Source organism: Martes martes (genome assembly GCF_963455335.1).
Source record: "Martes martes genome assembly, chromosome: 11".
NCBI classification, from domain to species: domain Eukaryota; kingdom Metazoa; phylum Chordata; class Mammalia; order Carnivora; family Mustelidae; genus Martes; species Martes martes.
The window spans coordinates 13,000,337-13,020,081 of NC_137899.1; the positions used below are offsets into that span (position 1 = coordinate 13,000,337).

At 37.1% G+C, this 19,745-nt stretch overlaps 1 protein-coding gene across 2 annotated transcripts in view; it reads right to left on the bottom strand.

Annotated features, from left to right (window-relative positions):
* The window catches only part of CDK13 (cyclin dependent kinase 13), a 122,199-nt gene that overhangs the window by 86,441 nt on the left and 16,013 nt on the right, over nt 1-19,745 (bottom strand). For both annotated transcript variants that reach the window (XM_080818389.1, XM_080818388.1), the window contains exon 2: nt 5,926-6,567. In XM_080818389.1, the coding sequence (XP_080674515.1) occupies nt 5,926-6,567 (642 nt within the window). The remainder of the gene's footprint in view (nt 1-5,925; nt 6,568-19,745) is intronic.

A 19,745-nucleotide genomic window follows, 5' to 3' on the forward strand; every position in this document is an offset into this window, starting at 1 on the left:
ATGATACAGAATTACTATAAAATTGTAAATTAATACTAAAAAAGTCAACTTGCCATGCTTCACAGAAAAACTGAATAGTTTTGTGATTGTGTTTTGTTTGACACTATTAGAGAGACATAAAGAGGTTTTCTAAGAAATAACACTACATGCTATTATTTATCTTGCCCATTTAAATAACCACAAATAACTAGTCTAGCTTTGCCCCTTTATAGGGTTAATTTTCTTAAACTAGACAATAATTCTTTCAAAATTTTTTAAGGTTCTAGCTTACTGATGTTACAGGTAAAAATTTAAGTTCAGTTAGTTCTGTACTTTTTTGAATGCATAAAATATATCTTAACTAGGTAATTTGAATATTCTAAACCTCCCAGTTCCTAAAAAATCTCTTTAATAATAAGATATTTCTTGAAAGAGAATCTTATGATAGTAGAATTTGGACTTCCCAGTTTCATAGCAGTTATGAGTCCCATAATGAAAAAGTTTAGTGAGAATATACTACTGGGGTCACAAATTACCAATACATTAGCAAAGTAAATCATTTTAACTTCTCTTATTCATTTTGAATATTAATATTGTTGTACAAGTGCATGATTTAATACCATCTGATAAAAACCATTTACCAATAACTATAATAAAATTGTGCCTTTTCTTCATAACCTTCTCACTAGAAGGGTTTTTTTTTTTTTTTAGATCTTATTTATTTATTTGAGAGAGAGAAAGGGGAGGAGGGAGAGAGAGAGAGCGCTCGTGTCAGAGAACGACTAAGCAGGGGGCAGGGCATTGGGAGAGGGAGAGAGAGAACCCAGAGCACACTCTGCACTGAACATGGACCCCACTGAGGGCTGGATCCTACCACCTGAGATAATGACCTGAGCCAAAATAAAGAGTCAGAGGCTTAACTGACTGAGCCACCCAGACATCCCAGAAGTTCTTTAACAGAGAAAATATGCTCAAAAGGAAATTGGTTTGTAGTTTTATTTTTAAAGTAATGGTATGGGAGCGCGTGGGTGGCTCAGTGGGTTAAGCAACCGACTCTTAATCTTAACTGACTCAGGTCATGATCTCAGAGTAGTGAGACTGAGCCATGAGGCTCCATGCTTAGCAGGGAGCTTGTGCAAGATTTTCCCTCTCCCTCTGCCCTGCCCTACCCTACCCAATTCTGTGCCAAGTGTCCTCTCTCTCTCTCAAAAATAAATAAATAAATAAATAAATAAATAATAGTATCACACAGCCCACTTATCAGTACTAATGTTTTGTCCAATTTGCACATTGATTTCATGCTTCTATGTGCTAGGTATTAGGTAAAGCACTGGTGTTTAACAGCAAAGACAATAACAAACACATTAAGATAGAACTCCTCTCAGAAAGGAGCTTGGATGGTCATTGCGAGAACACAGTCAAATAAGCAGCAGGATAAAGTACTACACAAAGGGCTTCCTAGAGTGATGCAGCTGAAGGGTAGCTAAATCAGAACTGAAAGACAGTAAAAGCTTCTTTCTAAAAAAGATATCACATGAACTGTATCTGAAAAAATTTACTTATAATTTAAAATTTAAGAGACTGCCTATATTGATATATATTATTACATGAACTAACAAATTCAGCAAGGCTTCCAGACTTCAGAGAAATTAAATACTAACTTTCTAAGAATAACACTATGTAATTAAAAATATCATTATTTTAACTGAGTACTTGTAATAACCAAATAGGGAGTGTGATTTTTTTTCTTTTTTTTTTTAATTAATTAATTAATTAATTAATTATTTGACAGACAGAGGTCACAAGTAGGCAGAGACAGAGAGAGAGGGAAGCAGGCTCCCTGCCGAGCAGAGCGCCCAATGTGGGGCTCAATCCCAGGACCCTGGGATCATGACCTGAGCTGAAGGCAGAGGCTTTAACCCACTGAGCCACCCAGGTGCCCCAGGAGTGTGACTTTTAAAAGTTCCCGTGTGTTCTAGCAACAAAAACAATAAAGTACCTCAACGAGAAATATACAAGATCAATAGAAGAATATTAAAAGATAGGGCTGATGAACATAAAACTGGATCTGAATGAACAGAAAGAAACCATGTTTTTGTATGGAAAACTGTAATATTGTAAAGCTATCAGTCTCCAAATTAATCTACATTTGGTTGAGTCCCAAACAATTTAAAGTAACTTGACAAGCAGACTGACTATAAAATCTGTCAAGAATAAAGGCAAAAAATTTGCCAAAAAACTTCTGAAAAAGAGTAATTAAGTGCAATTTGCCCTGTCATGTGGTCAACCTATTTCAAAAGATCGCAAACCAGAAGTCCAAGATTGGTTGAAGTCAAGGAGTATGTATTATGGTCTACCCAACGTTTTATAAAAAACTATGAATTACATTGCCAATATTTTTAAATCAGAAGATTCAGATTTCAGGCTTCCTTAAAATATCAAAAGCTCTAGCAACACTGGGCCCCAATTTATGTGGGCTTCAGCAACACTGAAGCAGAGACTGAATGGCAGAGCTATTCGCTAATGTAATTCACTCCATCCCTTCACTTTTGTATTAGTGGCCTACCCCTACAGCAGAACTTTGAATCTGAGAACCAATGAATGTATCATGCACCTAAAGAAGTTAAAACAAAGAAGTACTGGCAAAGAAATAATAAAACATGTTAATAGAAAAGAGAGTACAGAAACACAGGTATCCATAGTAATTTTTATATATGGCACCACAAATTATGGATTATTCAGTAAATGTTGTTAGAAACAACTGGATTTATCAGTCTACATGGGAGATGGGGAGAGCATCTTTTTTCTTCATGTAATAAACAAAAAAAAATTTGTGTGACTTGACTTAATCTTTTTAACTTTATAAACCCGTAAGATATAAAGAAAAAATTATTAGATCCGACTACATTTAAAAATGAAAAAAAAATGAAAATAGCCAAAACCAAAACAAATAAATGTCAAAGACAAGCAAAAAGACTCTGATAAGCAAAGATCAAGATCCTTAACGTAAGGAGCACCTACAACTCAATTAGAAAAAGGAAAACATGTTAAAGAAAAGCTAGCGTAAGATATGAACAAGTAGTTCACTGGAAAAAATAAATACCCAACAAGTATTCAGAAAGTTGCTATATCTCAATAATCAGAAAAATGCAAAATTAAATAATTCCATATTTTAAAGACTAATAAATTGGTAACAGTCTTATTAAAATACAATTGGGGGGGGTGCCTGGGTGGCTGAGTTGGTTAAGGGCTGCCTTCAGCTTCCAGGGTCCTGAGATCAAGCCCCACATTGGGCTCCCTTCTCAGTGGGGTGTCTGCTTCTCCCTCTCCCTATGCCCCTCTACCCCTGCTCTCTCTCAAGTAAATAAAATCTTTAAAAAATAATAAAAATTTAAAAATAAATGTATATACTTTAACCTGATAACTATCCTATAAAAATTGCTCTCGTACACTTAAAATATTAATATAGAGTTTGGGAGCAAAAAATTATAAATCTAAGTATCTCTTAATCAATAGCTGAATAGTAAATAAGAGCATGATTTCTCCATTCTTTTTTTTTTTTTTAAAGATTTTATTTATTTATTTGACAGAAAGAGAAGTCACAAGTAGGCAAAGCAGCAGGCGGGGGGGGGGGGGGGGGGGGCGCTCGATACCAGGACCCTGAGATGATGACCTGAGCTAAACGCAGAGTTTTAACCCACCAAGCCAGTCAGATGCCCCATGATTTATCCATTCTTATAGATAGGAATATTAAACCTATCTGTATATCGACATGGAAAGATCTCTAATACATTAATGAAAAAAACAAGTCAAGGAGTATTATGCATAGTATGATCCTAATTTTTAAAAAAAATCAATTTATTATACGAAAGCATACAGTTTAACAGTCTACCTTGTGATTTTCAGAGAATAATAAACTCCAGGTGAGAAGCAAAGTTCAAAGTAAGCCTAAAAGATATTACCTAGCCAGGAAGTACTCAAAAATAAATAGGTCATGTCAAAAGGACAAATAAGTCAGCTTAAAGCAGAGCATCAAAAAGAAGAGTGACTAGTGTTGAATTGACCTTTGGCCACACAAATCAGTAGTAGTATCCATGTACTGTATTCATGAAATATACAGACACATTTAAAGAAAGAAGAGCAGAGACACAACAGAAGAGAAAAGCAGAAGAGACAGAGAAGAAGGTGGGTCAAAGTATTTTTTTAGGGGTGCCTGAGTGGCTCATTCGTTAAGCATCTGCCTTCGGCTCAGGCCATGATCCCACTGTCCTGGGATCAAGCCCCACATCGGGCTCCCTGCTAGGGAGGAAGCCTGCTTCTCCCTCTCCCACTCCTCCTGCTTGTGTTCCCTCTCTCGCTGTCTCTCTCTGTCAAATAAATAAATAAAATCTTTATTTTATTTTTTTTAATAAATAAAATCTTTAAAAAAATTTTTTAATGATAAGCATGACATGCACCATCACCCCATTAAAAACAGATGCACAAAGAATACCCTCCTTAAGCACTCACTTGCATATATGTTGAGTTCTTGAAGGTATCACCAGTAAAAATTTACTTCCAAATGATATATGAAGAACAAAGTAGAAAATGAGTATCACTTGCCCAGAATTACTGGATTTTTTTTTCCTTAAGATTTTACTTGTTTATTTAAGATAGAGAGAGCACAAATGGCAGAGGGGACAAGCAGACTCCCACCAAGTGGGGTGCCTGATTTGGGCTCAATCCCAGGACCCCAAGATCATGACCTGAGCCAAAGTCAGATGTCTGACTGAGCCACCCAGGCGCCCTCAGAATTACTGGATTCTTCACGACTGGGCTATTCGCTCACTAATGAAGTGACTCAGTTCCGTATTCATGCCCATTCCCGGACTCATCCAATTTATAAATCACTACTCTGTTATGAACCTTCAGTGTTCCTAGAGAACAGTCAAACCTGTAAATACCATAATTAGAGTGATATAATTGGTGAATACCTGATTATATTGGATGAGAGCTCTTGGCAACATTTTTGATTATAGAAAAAAGACATCATAGAGGGCATGAAACACAGGAATTATGATTTCTCTTCTGTTTTAAATTATAAAATCTTCATAATGCCAGCCAAAGTGAGCACTTGAAAGACCTACCCACACAACATTTTCATCCACTTTTCAAATTCTATAAAGATGTCAGCTAGGAGAACTGCTCACATAGCTGTTTTTTAACAGAAAATGAGGGGAGAACAGCTTTAATTTCTCCATAAAAATAAAAATGAAAATGAAAAATGTTAAGTGGTATAACAGACAGATATTACACAGCAGCATAATGCTTCTATCCTAGCATACCTTTCAGAGATATTCTTAGAACTGAATTTACCTTACACTCAATTCACTCTTATCTTCATCTTCTAAAAAATAAAAATGTTTCAAAATTTAAAAAAACCTCACACCCCCAATATTCACACAGAAATCTGTAAGCATGTTAAAGGAAAACAAACACATTATGGGTTTCCTGCAACATATAATTAATCTCCAACCGCAAAAAAAATCAAAAGGTTCAAGGAAAGTCTAAAAAATTATAAACTCATAAAGCTACCCAGTGATAAATTTGTTAAGACCGCTGAAGAAACCTAGAAATAACCAATACACCTGCTTCATACCACCCAGGGAAGAGTCTCTCATAAACTGTCACGTTTCTGACAATGTCATTAAGGAACGCTAAGCTAAAGAAAACACACTATGTGCATTTCCAATTCCCAAGCTGAAATATACGTTGTATCCCAAGGCAACAGCAAATTCTTCCTGGAATTCTTAAACTATAATTCTGTCACCCTGCAAGCAATGCACTTCATTTATAATAAAGACAACTTATGACTTTTTTATATAACGTTTCTATTTGGGGGGTCAGACAGCTTCTCACTTCAAACTTTTCTTTCAACTGCTGGTGACAACACTCTCTGGCACTTACCTGTCAGTGTCCTTATCTTCAGGCAGCATGGGAGGCAAAGGTAACGGTGGTAATGTAGAGGTCACTAAAGCCACATGGTGCTCCTTCTCCTTGGCTCCTAAGCTTGGTGTAAGTGGTTTGGTTTTCTCTTTAAGAGATACTGGTTCGTCCTTTGTAGCAGCAGATTTACTCTCCTTCCCAACTACAACTGCTTTCTTGGTGGCTTTATCTACAACCAAGTTATTGTCCACCTTTGTTACCTGAAGAGGTGGCTTTGTTTTTGCCTTGTCATTTTTTAAAGTTCCACCGCTTGAGGGAGAAGGTGCATGTTCAGTTTTCAGTTTCTTCACATCCTTCACATGGTTGGTTTGTGACGCGCCGGCACCGGTCTCCGCGCTCCCCTTCGTAGGTGTAGAAGTGTTAGAAGCTTTGGCAGCTTTGGCAGCGGCCTCAGCAGCCTTCGCCGCCTCTGCAGCCCTCGCTGCCTCTGCAGCCCGGGCTTTTTTATTCTTGTTCAACTCGGCTGCCAGGCTACTCTTCAGAGTTAGTGTGCTAGGAGAAATGCTAGAATGACGACTTCTGGATCTAGACAATCTGTGCCTGCTACGAGATCTTGAATGCCTAGATGAATATGGGCTTCTGCTTCGGGATTTGGCAGAACGTCTGGTGGAAAATAATGAAGATTTAGTCAGTAATTCAGAAGAGGTGAGTTCAAAATTTATAAAAACGGCGAACTGAATGAAGCCTGTGAAATAGAACAGAAATTTATTTAATTTCAAAATCATAATATATTTTGATTATATTTATCTTGGTCTAGCCTATGAATGCTCAAAGGTGAGACTGGATGAAAACAGATCTCTGTGAGAAGAAATACTGTAAGGTTAGGAGAAAAAGTGTGACAAGACATCCCCACTGTCTTGGAAAACAGAAGTATACAACAAGGACACAGCAATGGTGGCAGCAGCAGGGTCAAGTCTGACCAATCATTCAACAGGGAGACCATCTCTACACCTGAAAAGCATGCTTGCCCACAAGTTCAGAAGTCAGCAGTGCTCTGACCAAAGCAAGAGTGAAAAAGATAAATGCCTATCATGAGAGAGTAAATACAGTCTCCAAATTTTGGAAACTATTTAATACTGTGTAATTCACTTCCCAAAAATTATTGGAAAACACAAAACCTATCATATATTTAGAAGTATGGTGGCAACCAAAATTCCTGTAAAACAAATGCAGCACAGCACCACGTGAAAGGAAGCTGAAGTTTTCAAATCAATACCTTATCAAAACTAAAAACAAATACTCACCAGACAAAGGCACTATGATAGCACTTTCACATGTCTGCCACGCCTCATTTTAACTGCTCACATCAACCCCAGTGAAGTATCTACAGTTTACAGATTAGAAATTTAATCTAAAATACCATGTAACCTAAAATCAATCCCATACTTATCAGTAAATGTAATGGTGATTATCTTACTACCACTACCCTCTTCCTCCAATACTCTTCTGCCCAACTCTGTGCCCAAGAAGGCTAACGTTAACAAACATATCATCTGGGTTTCAGTGCTACCTGTCATTGGTAAGTCAGAAGGTAGAGAAATGCTGGGTTATTTCTTCCCAGCACTCTCCCTCCTTTCGGTCACATTTTCTGACAGAAGCTTTGTCACCCGACCACCATGGCTCCTGTCAGACACCCCTTTCTCCACAGCTCTCCCCAGGCTCTAACAACACTGTATTTTCCCTGTCCCTTGAAGCTTCCTTCTGTAACTATAGAAAACATCCCTTGTGGGTTCCCTTAATCCACCCCTACCTCTGCAGTCCTTCACTGAAGTCTCTTGCACCATCTCAGCTGGATTAGTTTCCTTCTAGAACCTTGCCTGATCTAGTTGTATGCCGTCTTAAACCCAGACCTTCTGACTGGAAAGTAGGTAGGTCAACACGATACTCAAATTAATACACTGTTGAGGAGATAGCTCCTGCTGACATTTTATAGAAGGTACATGGAGAGGGTAAATAAAGCAACAAAACTCCTAAAAACCCATAATTAAAATGTGCAGAGAGAAAAGGAAGGACTGGAAATTTTGTTTATATTTGACATTAATAGAGCATGGAAGAAAATACTGAGAAACATTCTACAATTCTAGTATGAAAACGAAATGATATTCAGGTTTAAGATAAACTCAAATACAAACTGAACTTTGCCCTCATTTTTTCAAAAAGATTTCAAAATGTACTAAGGGCTAATTACTCTTCAGCACTGAGGTACTTTATACATAGTATTTATGTAACGTTATTTTAGATTAATGGGAACACTGTTTAGAAAACATTCAAATCTAACACTTGCTTATCATTAAATAGTCATTAAAATTACCAATGAGCTTACAAGTATTTGTGGAAATGCAAGGAAATGTTTTGTTAAATAGACTTTAGTGTAAGAACCAAAAATGTCATAATATGAAATACTCCCACATTTTTTATTTTTCCTCCCTTCAGACCCTTAGACCTCAAAACAAGTCTGACCATGCTTCTAGAGCAGCAGAAAGGTAGAGCAGGAGGAGAGCAAAAAGACTATCATTTCATCAGAGGTAATAGCACAGAACTTTTGTTAAATTAACTTTCCTACACTAACAAGATTCTGGTCACCAAATTCATACAGACACATAAATTATATTTAACTGAGAGATTTATGGCCACTAAGTTTCACCTAAGAAAAGAGAGACAAATATATCAGGTAAAATCCCAACATCATTAACACCTTTGGCCTATTAAATTTTTTTTTACTGGAGAGAATCTGGATAAGCATTATCAGTAAAGACTTAAAAACATATCATACCCTCCATTCCTCTCCAATTTCTCTCTGTTTCTCTTTAAAAGTTCCTTAACTTTTTAACTTCATGTCCTAGTAAACATGCATTCTTTCACAAAGTGCATATTTACTAATAAATGTCAATGATATATTTAATGTTCATAACATGTTTTGGGAACCCAAAATTAAATATAATCACAAAATTCAAGTTTAATGACCTAACTTTAATAACCTAACTCTAATGACCTAACTTCAGCCATACAAAGTTAGGAGGGTAAGAAAGTGCATCTCTGAGACTATATAATGAATTACATCAAGAAGTTTTAGTAGAAGAACTGAAATGGATGGTAGACAACAAGTCCTCTTTTTTTTTTTTTTAAAGATTTTATTTATTTGGCACAGACGGAGGGCATGAGCGACAGTGGGGAGAGACAGAGGGAGAGGGACAAGCAGACTCTGCACTGAGCACAGAGCCCAACTTGGGGCTCAATCTCACAACCCCAGATCATGACCTGAGCCAAAACCAAGAGTCAATTGCTTAACCAGCTGAGCCATCTAGGCGCCCTGCAAGTCCTCCTTTTAAAGATAAAATTTTTTTTCTTTCTAAAAAAGTTTTTTTTCTATACTACAGAATCTACAGTGAATATGTGTTAGCTGTTTGTCTGTTATTAATGTGGTTTTTTTAAGCTTTTTTTTTTTAGGATTTTATTTATTTGTGAAAGAGAGAGAGATGGCACAAGAGGGAGCAATAGGCAGAGGGAGGATCAGGCTCCCCACTGAGCAGGGAGCTTGATAAGAGACTTGAACCCAGGACTCTGGGATCATGACCCGAGCTGAAGGCAGACACTCAACCGACTTTGCCACCCAGGAGTCCCAATGTTTTCAAGAGATGACAGTATCTCTTTAGGAAGAGAACTTTCTATGTTTCTAAGGTTTCCAAATTCATGTAACACAAAGCAGAACCACAACAGAAACTCAGTATTCTGAAACTCAACTGGTTCGTGTTCATTGTTAATTAGGTTAGTGTTCCTTAGAAAAGAGAGCATAGTGTACTAGTCACTCAACTGTATCACACAATCTCTCCAAGAGTTCAGGTCTTCTAAAATGGTGCATAATTAGCAAACACTGATTCTTAATAATTTTACTATAATAAGATCTAATCCCTTATTATATAAAACAATACTGAACAGTGCTATCCAAAAGGACTTTCTGGGGATGCCTGGGTGGCTCAGTCGGTTAAGCCACCGCCTTTGGCTTGGGTCATGATCCCAGGATCCTGGGATCAAGTCCCACATCCATCTCCTTGACCTGCAGAAAGCCTGCTTCTCTCTCTGCCTCTGCCTGCCAGTGAGCGCGTGCGCTCACTCGCTCTCTCGTTCTCTCTCTGACAAATAAATAAATAAAATCTTTAAAAAAAAAAAAAACTTTCTGGAATGATAGTGTTCTATACATGTTGTGTCTGATACAGTAGCCACTATTTTCAACATTTTTTAAGCCTAATTTTTCTATCCTGCTTATTTCTTTTCTTTCTAGTATGGGAATTTAGTATATGATAAAGAGTATTTTAATTTTGTTTTGAGAAAGAGAGAGAGAACAAGCACACATGCCAGCGGGAAGGGGAGGAGAGGAGAGGGAAAGAGAAAATCTTGTACAGGCTCCAAGTCCAGTGTGAGCCCTTGAGCTGAAATCAAAAGTCAGAGACACCCAAAGGACTGAGGCCATCCAGGCACTCCTACCCTGCTTCTTTTATATGCTAATAGCAGTTGTGCCATTTGAAAAACTTGTTGATTACCCTTCCCAAAGGGATATAAAAACCACTTCCCATGCAAGGATCATCCAACATAACACATCAACAAAATGAAGGATAAAAATCACATAATCACAAAAGCATTTAACAAAATTCAGCATCCTTTCATGATAAAAACTAAACAAATTGAGTATAGAAAGAATATACTTCAACATAATAAAGGCCATTTAAGACAAGCCCACAGCTAACATTGCACGCTCAATGATGAAAAGCTGAAAGCTTTTCCTCTAAGATCAGGAACAGGACAACAATACCCACTGTTACCACTTTTACTCAACATAATACTGGAAGGCCTAACCTGAGCAATTAGGCAAAATAAATAAATAAATGATTTTTATAAAAGATTATTTATTTGACACACAGAGAGAGAGAGAGGGAGGGAGAGAGACAGCGAGACAGAGAATACAAGCAGGGGGAGTGGGAGAGGTAGAAGCAGACTTTCCCCCAAGCAGGGAGCCCAATGCGGGGCTTGATCCCAGGATCCTGGAATCATGATCCAAGCCAAAGGCAGATGCTTAACTGCCTGAGCCACCCAGGCACCCCCCAAAATCTTCTCTTTAAAACATAAGAAACTGCAGCACACCTGGGTGGCTCAGTCGGTTAAGTGTCAAACTCTTGATTTTAGCTCAGGTCGTGATCTCAGGGTCCTGGGATTGAGCCCTGCAACAACTCCTCTATCCGTGGGGAGTCTGCCTGAGGATTTCTCTCCCTCTCCCCTCAGAGGTGTGTGTGTGTGCTCTCTCCCTCTAAAATAAATCTTTAAAAAAGAAAAAAAAAAGCATCAAAATCAGAAAGAGGTAAAATTTTCTGTTTATAGAAAACCCTTCCAAAGATACCACTAGAAGGATGTTAGAAATAATAAACAAATTCAATAAAGTTGCAGGATATAAAATCAACAGTTGACCCCGGAACAATGCAGGAGTTAGGAGAGCCCGAGGCTTCCTGTGCAGTTGAAAATCCACCTTTAACTTTTGACTCCCCAAAATCTTAACTACCAATAGCCTTCTGTTGACCTGATCCCTTAGCGGGAACATAAACAGTTAATTTATATTTTGTATATTATATGCATTATATACTGTATTCTTTTAAAAAAGCTAAAAAAAAGAAAATGTTATTTAAAAAATCATAAAGAAGGGTGCCTGGGTGGCTCAGCTGGTTAAGTGACTGTCTTAGCTCAGGTCATGATACTGGAGTCCCAGGATCAAAGTCCAGCATCGGGCTCCCTGCTTAGCAGGGAGTCTGCTTCTCCCTCTGACCCTCCCCCCTTCTCATGCTCTCTTTCTCTCTCTAATAAATAAAAACTTAAAAATAAATAAATAATAAAAAATCATAAAAAAGAGGAAATACATTTACAGTACTAGCTATTGAAAAAAAATTCCATGTATAAGTGGGCCCATACTGTTCAAACCTGTGTTCGTCAAGGGTCAATTGTGTTTCTTTTTTTTTTTTTTTTAAAGATTTTATTTATTTATTTGACAGAGAGAGAGATCACAAGTAGGCAGAGAGGCAGGCAGAGAGAGAGGGGGAAGCAGGCTCCCCACCGAGCAGAGAGCCCAATGCGGGGCTCGATCCCAGGACCCTGAGACCACGACCTGAGCCGAAGGCAGAGCCACCCACGTGCCCGAATTGTGTTTCTATAGACTAACAACAAACTGCTGAAAAGAGAAAGAAAATAAATTTATTTATAACAGCATCAAAATGAATAAAATACTTAGGAATAAATTTAATCAAGTAAGTGAAAGAAACAGATTAAAGAAATTGAAGAAGGCACAAATAAATGGAAAGAAATTCAGGGCTAACGAAATGTAAGAATTAGTATTGTTAAGATGTCCATACTATACAAAACCATCTACAGAGTCTATGCAATCCCTATTAAATTTCCAATGGCATTTTTCACCGAAACAGAAACAACCACCCTAAAATTCATATGGAACCACAAAGACCCAGAACAGCCAAAGCAATTGTGAAAGAACAGCAAATTTAGAGACATCACACTTCCTGATTTCAAGCTGTATTACAAAGCTACAGGCCATAGTAATCAAAATAGTATGGTATTGGCATTGGGAAAAAAAAAAAAAAAGACAAATCTATGAAACACAGTAAAGGGCCCAGAAAATAAATAATTTTCAACAAAAGAGCCAAGAATATACAATGGGGAAAAGATACTCTCTTCATAAACGGTGTTGGGAAAACTGGATAGCCACATGCAAAAAAAAAAAAAAGAAAGAAAAAAGAAATTGGACCCCTATCTTACACCATACACAAAAATCAACTCAAAATGGATTAAAGACTTAAACTTAAGACCTGAAACCATAAAACTCCTAGAAAAAAACACAGGGGGATAAGCTCCTTGACACAGGTTTTGGCAATGGTTTTCATATTTGACACCAAAACCGAAACAAAGCAAAAATAAAAGAATGGGACTACGTTAAACTAAAAAACTATGCTCTGCAAAGGAAACCATCAATAAAATGAAAAGGCAAGCTATGAATGGGAGAAAATATTTGCAAACCACAAATCTAGTAAGTAGTTAACATTCAAAATATCCAAGGAACTCATATAACTCAAACAGGGAAAACAAAACAAAACACCCAATTAAAAAGTGGACAAAGGACCTGAACAGATATTTTTGCAAAGAAGACATCCAAACAGCTAACAAGTAACCGAAAAGGCGCCCAATATCACTAATCATCAGTGAAATGAAATTCAAAACTACAAAGATACCATCACACCTGCTAGGATATCTATCATCAAAAAGATAAGCAATAACAAATGCTGGTGAGGATGTAGAGAAGAAAGAACCCTTGTACACTGCTGGTGAGAATGTAAGCTAATACAGCACTATGAAAAATAATATTGAGAGATTACTCTAGAAGTTAAAAATAGAACTACCAAGTGATCCAGATATCCCACTTCTGGGTATATAAGCCAAAGGAAATGAAAGTATTAGCTCAAAGAGATACCTGTACTCTCCTGTTCACTGTGGCACTATTCACAATAGCAAGGAACAAAAACAACCCAAGTGTCCATCGACAGATGAATGGATAAACAAAATGTGGTGTGTATACATGTCTGTGTAATGGAATACAACACAGTCTTTAAAAAGGAAGGAAATTTTGCCATTTAGAACAACACAAATGAGCCTAAAAAGCTTTATGCCATGTGAAATAAGCCAGAGAAAGACAAATATGGCATGGTATCACTTATGTGTGGAATCTTAAAAAAGTCAAACTCGCAGAATAAAGGGTGATTTCCAGGAGCTAAGAGGGAGGGGGAAAAAGGAGAAGCTGGTAAAAGGATACAAACTTTCAGTTAGAAGATTAATGAAGTATGAGGATCTAATGTGTAACATGATGACTACAGTTGATAATACTGCATAATTGAAATTTTAAAAAAACAGAACTCTAGCCACACAAAAAAATAAATGTATGAGATGATGGATGTATTACTTAACTTGATTATGGGAATCCTTTCACAATATATACATATATCAAATCATCAAAGTGATACTTTAAATATATTAATTTTGTCAATTATATCTTTTTAAAAAAGATTCATTTATTTATTTATTTGGGAGCAAGAGAGCATGGGGGGGGGCAGAAGCAAGAACTTGGGCTCCATCAAGGGCCCTGAAATCATGACCTGGGCCCCTGAGGCAAAGGCAGACACCCAACCAATGAGCCACTCAGGTGCCCCTAATTTTTTCCTATTACTGCTGTAACAAATTATCACAGACATAATGGTTTAACCACACCAATTTATTATCTTACAGTTCTTGAGGACTGAAATTCCAAAATCAGTCTCATTGGGCTAAAATCAACAGCACCAGGGCTTTGTTTCTTCTGCAGTTTCTTGGGAAAATTTGTTTCCTTGCCTTTTTCAGCTTCGAAAGGTCCATGCCTTGGCTCTCAGTCCAACAATCTGACCTCGGCTTCCTTTATCACATTTCCTCTTCCTGTGCTTCTATCCTCTCATGGCCTTCTCTGACTCTGCTGACCCTCTTGCTTCCTTTTATAAAGATCCTTGTGATTACATGGCACCCACCGGTACAATTCAGGATAATCTCTCCATCTCAAAATTCCTATTTTAATCAGACCTACAAAGTCTCTTTTGTCACGTAAGGTAACATACTAACAGTTTCACAGGGACATCTTTGGGTGGGCCACAATTTCTAATTATTTCTCAAGGTCCCTGTTCTGTTTCAGACCTCATTATCTCCCCTCAGGGCTACCTTATCATCTTAAAAATCTTCCTATCTAGTCTCTCTCTGCTCCAATTATTTCTACAGACACTATAACTGAACTAATCTTCACTATTCAGTGAATATTAACATGTCCCAAATTCACTCTTTCCTTCTCTTTTTAGTAGCTATTCCAAATCTTCACAAACTGTTCCAAACCTTTCTACCGGTCTTCAAGTTAACAATTTCCAAAGTACTTCTATTTTGCAGAAAAACAAAACAAAACACAAAACTTATTAGCATGTCTCCTGCCTGCAAGCTTAATCTGTATCTCCATCTACCTTACATTTTACCTGAGCTCAGAACAGAGATGCTCCTCTTCCTACCCAAGGCTAACTCCTGTACAATGCTAGCAATGTCCTATCTCAAGATCTGACTTCAAAGAGGGTGGGCCACATAATCCGCAGCTTCGGCCTCATCTGGGAGTTTGTCAGAAATGCTGTATTTTAGGCCCCAACCCAGATCTTCCGATTCAGAATCTGCATTTTAGTAAGATCCCCACTAAAGTTTGAGATGCACAATGTTAGGCTCCTCTATGACTTGTGACTTCAACTCTTTGCTATCCATTTACTATTTCCCCTCAAGGATTAAATAATTCAAGTCTCTAAGATCTTTTAAAACAGATAAGAAAAAACAAGCAAATAATGGTACTCTGATATTTTATCTTTTTCCTCTCCTTCCAATTACAGCCAAATTCTCCTACAAACATACCCCCACGTAGCCCTCAAACCGCAACAACTTGGCTTGTATCCTCACCAAAATTACTAAGGTGACCAATGATTTATCTTTGGGGGTGGGGGGGAATAACAATGCCTGTGATGACAATGCTGACCACACCCTTAAAAACACTAGCTAACCACTTTTACTACTCTTCTTTTTCCTGATTATTTTCTAACTGCTATGGCTATTTCTCAGTGCTCTCTTAAGATCCCTCTTCTTCACTAAGTTCATCCACCCACAAGAGTCTAATTAAGCTATGAGTGGTTTAAATTATCACCTAAAAGTTGATTACCCCACCAAGTCATCCTCCCTGCTCCCAATTATCCTACATGCGTGCAACTTCAACACAGTCCAGATAAAACGATTAAATCCAAAATCCACCCCGTTTCTTCTTACAGATACCCTATTCACATGCAATGGCAGATTCTCAATTTCTGAAATAGCAAAGATCCAGAAATCATTCTATACCCACATGGTCCTTTTCCTTTCTTCTTCCACATCCAACTGATCTCCAAGTCCAGCCAATTTTATATCTTAAGCATCTCGACAGTTTTCCAGGCTCTTTGTCCCCAAAGCTATTCTTTCTCATTAGGTCCTGTATCATCTCTCACTTGGCCCAGTGCAACAGTCTCCTCTCCGGGTTTCCCACCTCAAATCTCTATCCTTTCTAATTTACTTTCCCTACCACCACCTGAATCTTTCGGTTCCCCCTCTACCAAAGCTCCTGACAGTCTTGCACTACATACAAAGACCTTGTGCAGCCAACCCAAAACATACAAAGTCAGGCACAGAAAGCTGTTCTCACACTCCTCTCTTCACCTCTTATATCTGGCTAAGTACAGGGATAGTTACCACATCACTTTCAAGCCTTCCCTCATTATGCCAGAGAGCTGGAGATGTTCCTAGTCCTATGATCCTACTACTTTGTTCATAGCTCATTAGAATAATAATTAGATAATCTCTCTTCCCCAACTAGACTGAAATCACTGTACTTCCACAGCCCTAACTAGCACAAACCTGGCAAAGGCAGATGCTAGATAAATATTTGTAGAATCAGGAGCACCTGGATGGCTCAGTGGGTTAAGCCTCTGCCTTCGGCTCAGGTCATGATCTCAGAGTCCTGTGATCGAGCTCCGCGTCAGGCTCTCTGCTCAGCAGGGAGCCTGCTTCCCCCTCTCGCTCTCCTTGCCTCTCTGCCTACTTGTGATCTCTCTCTGTGTCAAATAAATAAATAAAATCTTAAAAAAAAATTTGTAGAATCAGGTACACTGGTGAGAGTATTTCTACTGAACAGAATTCACTTTCCTTAGCCTAATATTAAGGTACTGCATGATATTCCTGGTTCTATCAAAGTTCTGATTCTGCCTAATACTACCATGTTTTTACTCCCACAGACTCACTGAGAATATTCTCTTTCCACCATCTTCTACCGAAGTCCCATCCATCTTCCAAGAATGTAGCTCAAGAGTTCTTACTTATTCACAAAGCCTCACCAACTCCAAGAAGGCTCTCCCTTTCTGTGAACCCCCACTGGGCTTTATCTGCATCTTTCTTAAGATCTTAACCATTCATAACTTTGTATTTTAGATATTTACCACACTATTAGACTATATCCTCTTTGAGGCGCAGAAACTAGGTCTAATTCATTTTTTTATCACTCCACAGCCCTTAGCATACCACACAGATGGTAGTCTTTTACTGAGTAAACAAACATACAATAAACCTCACAGTTTACAAAACACTTTTACAGACATTTTTCATTTGACTTGTTCTTCATAGCAACCAAGGTATACAGAAAGGAGATGAGGGAACTAAGAAAAGAGTTAAGAAATTTATTTAGAGTTCAAGAGCTATAAAGAAATAGAGTCAATATGAAGACCACATCTTCCAATTCAAAGCCAGGCACTGTTTTTTTTGTTACCACATCAAACTACATCCTTCCCCTCCATTTATTTAATTCTCATCTGTCTTTAAGGATCAAGTTGAAGTCCCACCTCCTCTATAACCTCCTCATTTGCTAAAATCACATAATGCTTGTGACATATTGCTTTGTATATTATGTCTCTTTTAAAAACATAAATTGGATTATGCCATACCTTTGCCTAGAACTCTCCAATAGCTTCTCAATGTAGTTAGAATAAAAATAAAAATCTTTATTGTGATCTGCAAGACCCAAACCACCTCTCATCTCTATTACACCCTCCTTCACTCACTATGATCTACACACACTAACCTCTTTTCTGGTTCTTCAAAAAGTTATGCTTCTTTCCTGACTTGATGTCTTAGCAATACTGTTTTCTCTTCCTGGGATGCTTAAATCACATAGCCGCTCTTTCTTGTCTTTCAGGGGTCTATTTATTTATCACCCCTACAGTGAGGCTCTCCCACATCAGAAAGATAAATGGGCATATCATATACCCCTCTCTTGCCACCACCATCTTGTTCATCACTATATCCCCAATGCCAGAACTATGTCTGGTGTGGAATAATCAAAAGGTATTTATTGAATTAATGAATTAAAGAACAAAGAACATGTTTATCAACTACTTTCCTAAATGCTGCCCACAAATACAAGCAGAATGCTTTGTAAAACTGCTATCCAGCTAATTAACCAATAGGCATAGGTCCACTGATAAAATTCTATTTAAACTAAGAAGATTTAGAAGACAGAATAACCCTTAGCTAATTAGTTTCTTCATATAAACATTGAGATGATTTTATTATTTTGATTAACAACCAAACCTTTTGCATCCATTATCCCACAAGGATTTAATGAGTGAAACTAGTTTTTCTATTGTAAAACTATCTTTATTTCTTATTTTTAGTAGCTACAGGGTCCTCTTGATTAAAAAAATATATAGTCACAGAAGAAATACAAATGGCTAGTAAAGAAATGTAAATGCTCCCTTCTCTACTGTAACCAGAAAAGGCAAAATCAAAGGAGCCATCCATCAGAATAGCATCCATTGGAATGGCAAAAAATGGAATTCTGAAAATATCAATTATTCATAAGAATACAAAGAAATGGCCACTTATATAAATTATCAGAAGGAATATAAAATTGCACAGACTTTTATATCTATCCAATGCTTTTGATTTGCAACTTCACCTATAAGAACATATATGACAAAAACACTTACATATGTGTCAAAAAGTTACTACAGATATTCTTAAAAGGATTGGCTGTATAAAAAAAAAATGAAAAATTGGTGCCCAGCAACTGATAGTTAAATAAAGACTGAAACATTTCATGAAATACTGGGGTCCTATGTAGCCATTTGGAAAGACCTTCAAATGTTACTGCTAACCCTTAAAAAAGCATGTAAAAAAAATTTATAGTATGGTAACATTCTTAATGTTTATGTGTATGTACTTAAGTTTGAATATAAGCATATATACAGGAAAAGGACATACAACAGCTACTGACATGGTAATGTATTTGAAAAGGACATAAAGGGTAGCTTTCACATCTTGCTATGTATGCTTCTGTACTGTTTTCAAGCATCTTGTATATAACTTTTAAATACAGAGCGTGGGTTTAAAAAAATGTCACAATTTCAGTGAAGAGAATTGAAAAATACAGAAAAGTTTAAAAATAAACACTAACAGAACTTGCCTATGGCTCTGTTGTAGCCTTTATGCCCTTGATTGCTATTCTGTTATTCCCAAATAAATCCACTTTTGCTAGTAAAAATAAATAAAATTAAAAAAACAAAAAAACAAAAAAAAAACCCCACCAACAGGGCTCCTGGCTGGCTCAATCAATAGAGCATACAACTCTTGATCTTGTGGTCATGAGTTCAAGCACCTTGTGGGCACAGAGATTACTTTAAAAAACAAACAACAAACAATATAACACTCAAAACTTATTAAAAAATAAAGAAATAAACACCAACAGAAAAGTTTAAAGACAAACACCAGAAATTATACCAAACCAGAATGTACGGTACAAAGAAACCCTGTCACTTTTTTTAATAAAAATAAAAAAGTTTACTCCAGGACACCAATTACTTAACCTTAAAAAAATTAAATTTGGAAAATCATGAGTACTTAAGTAGCACTAATTTTAAAAATACTATAAACATTAATGCATATACTTTTCATAATAAAAATGTTTCTTCATGCATATTGAGGAAATCAGTACAGCTAACCATTACACATACTACAAAATAGGAATATTCCTCTTTTCCTAGACCCTAGGACAGTAATAAATAATTACACCAGTTCATGTATTAGGGACAACCAAAGCATCCACAATTTTTTTCGAT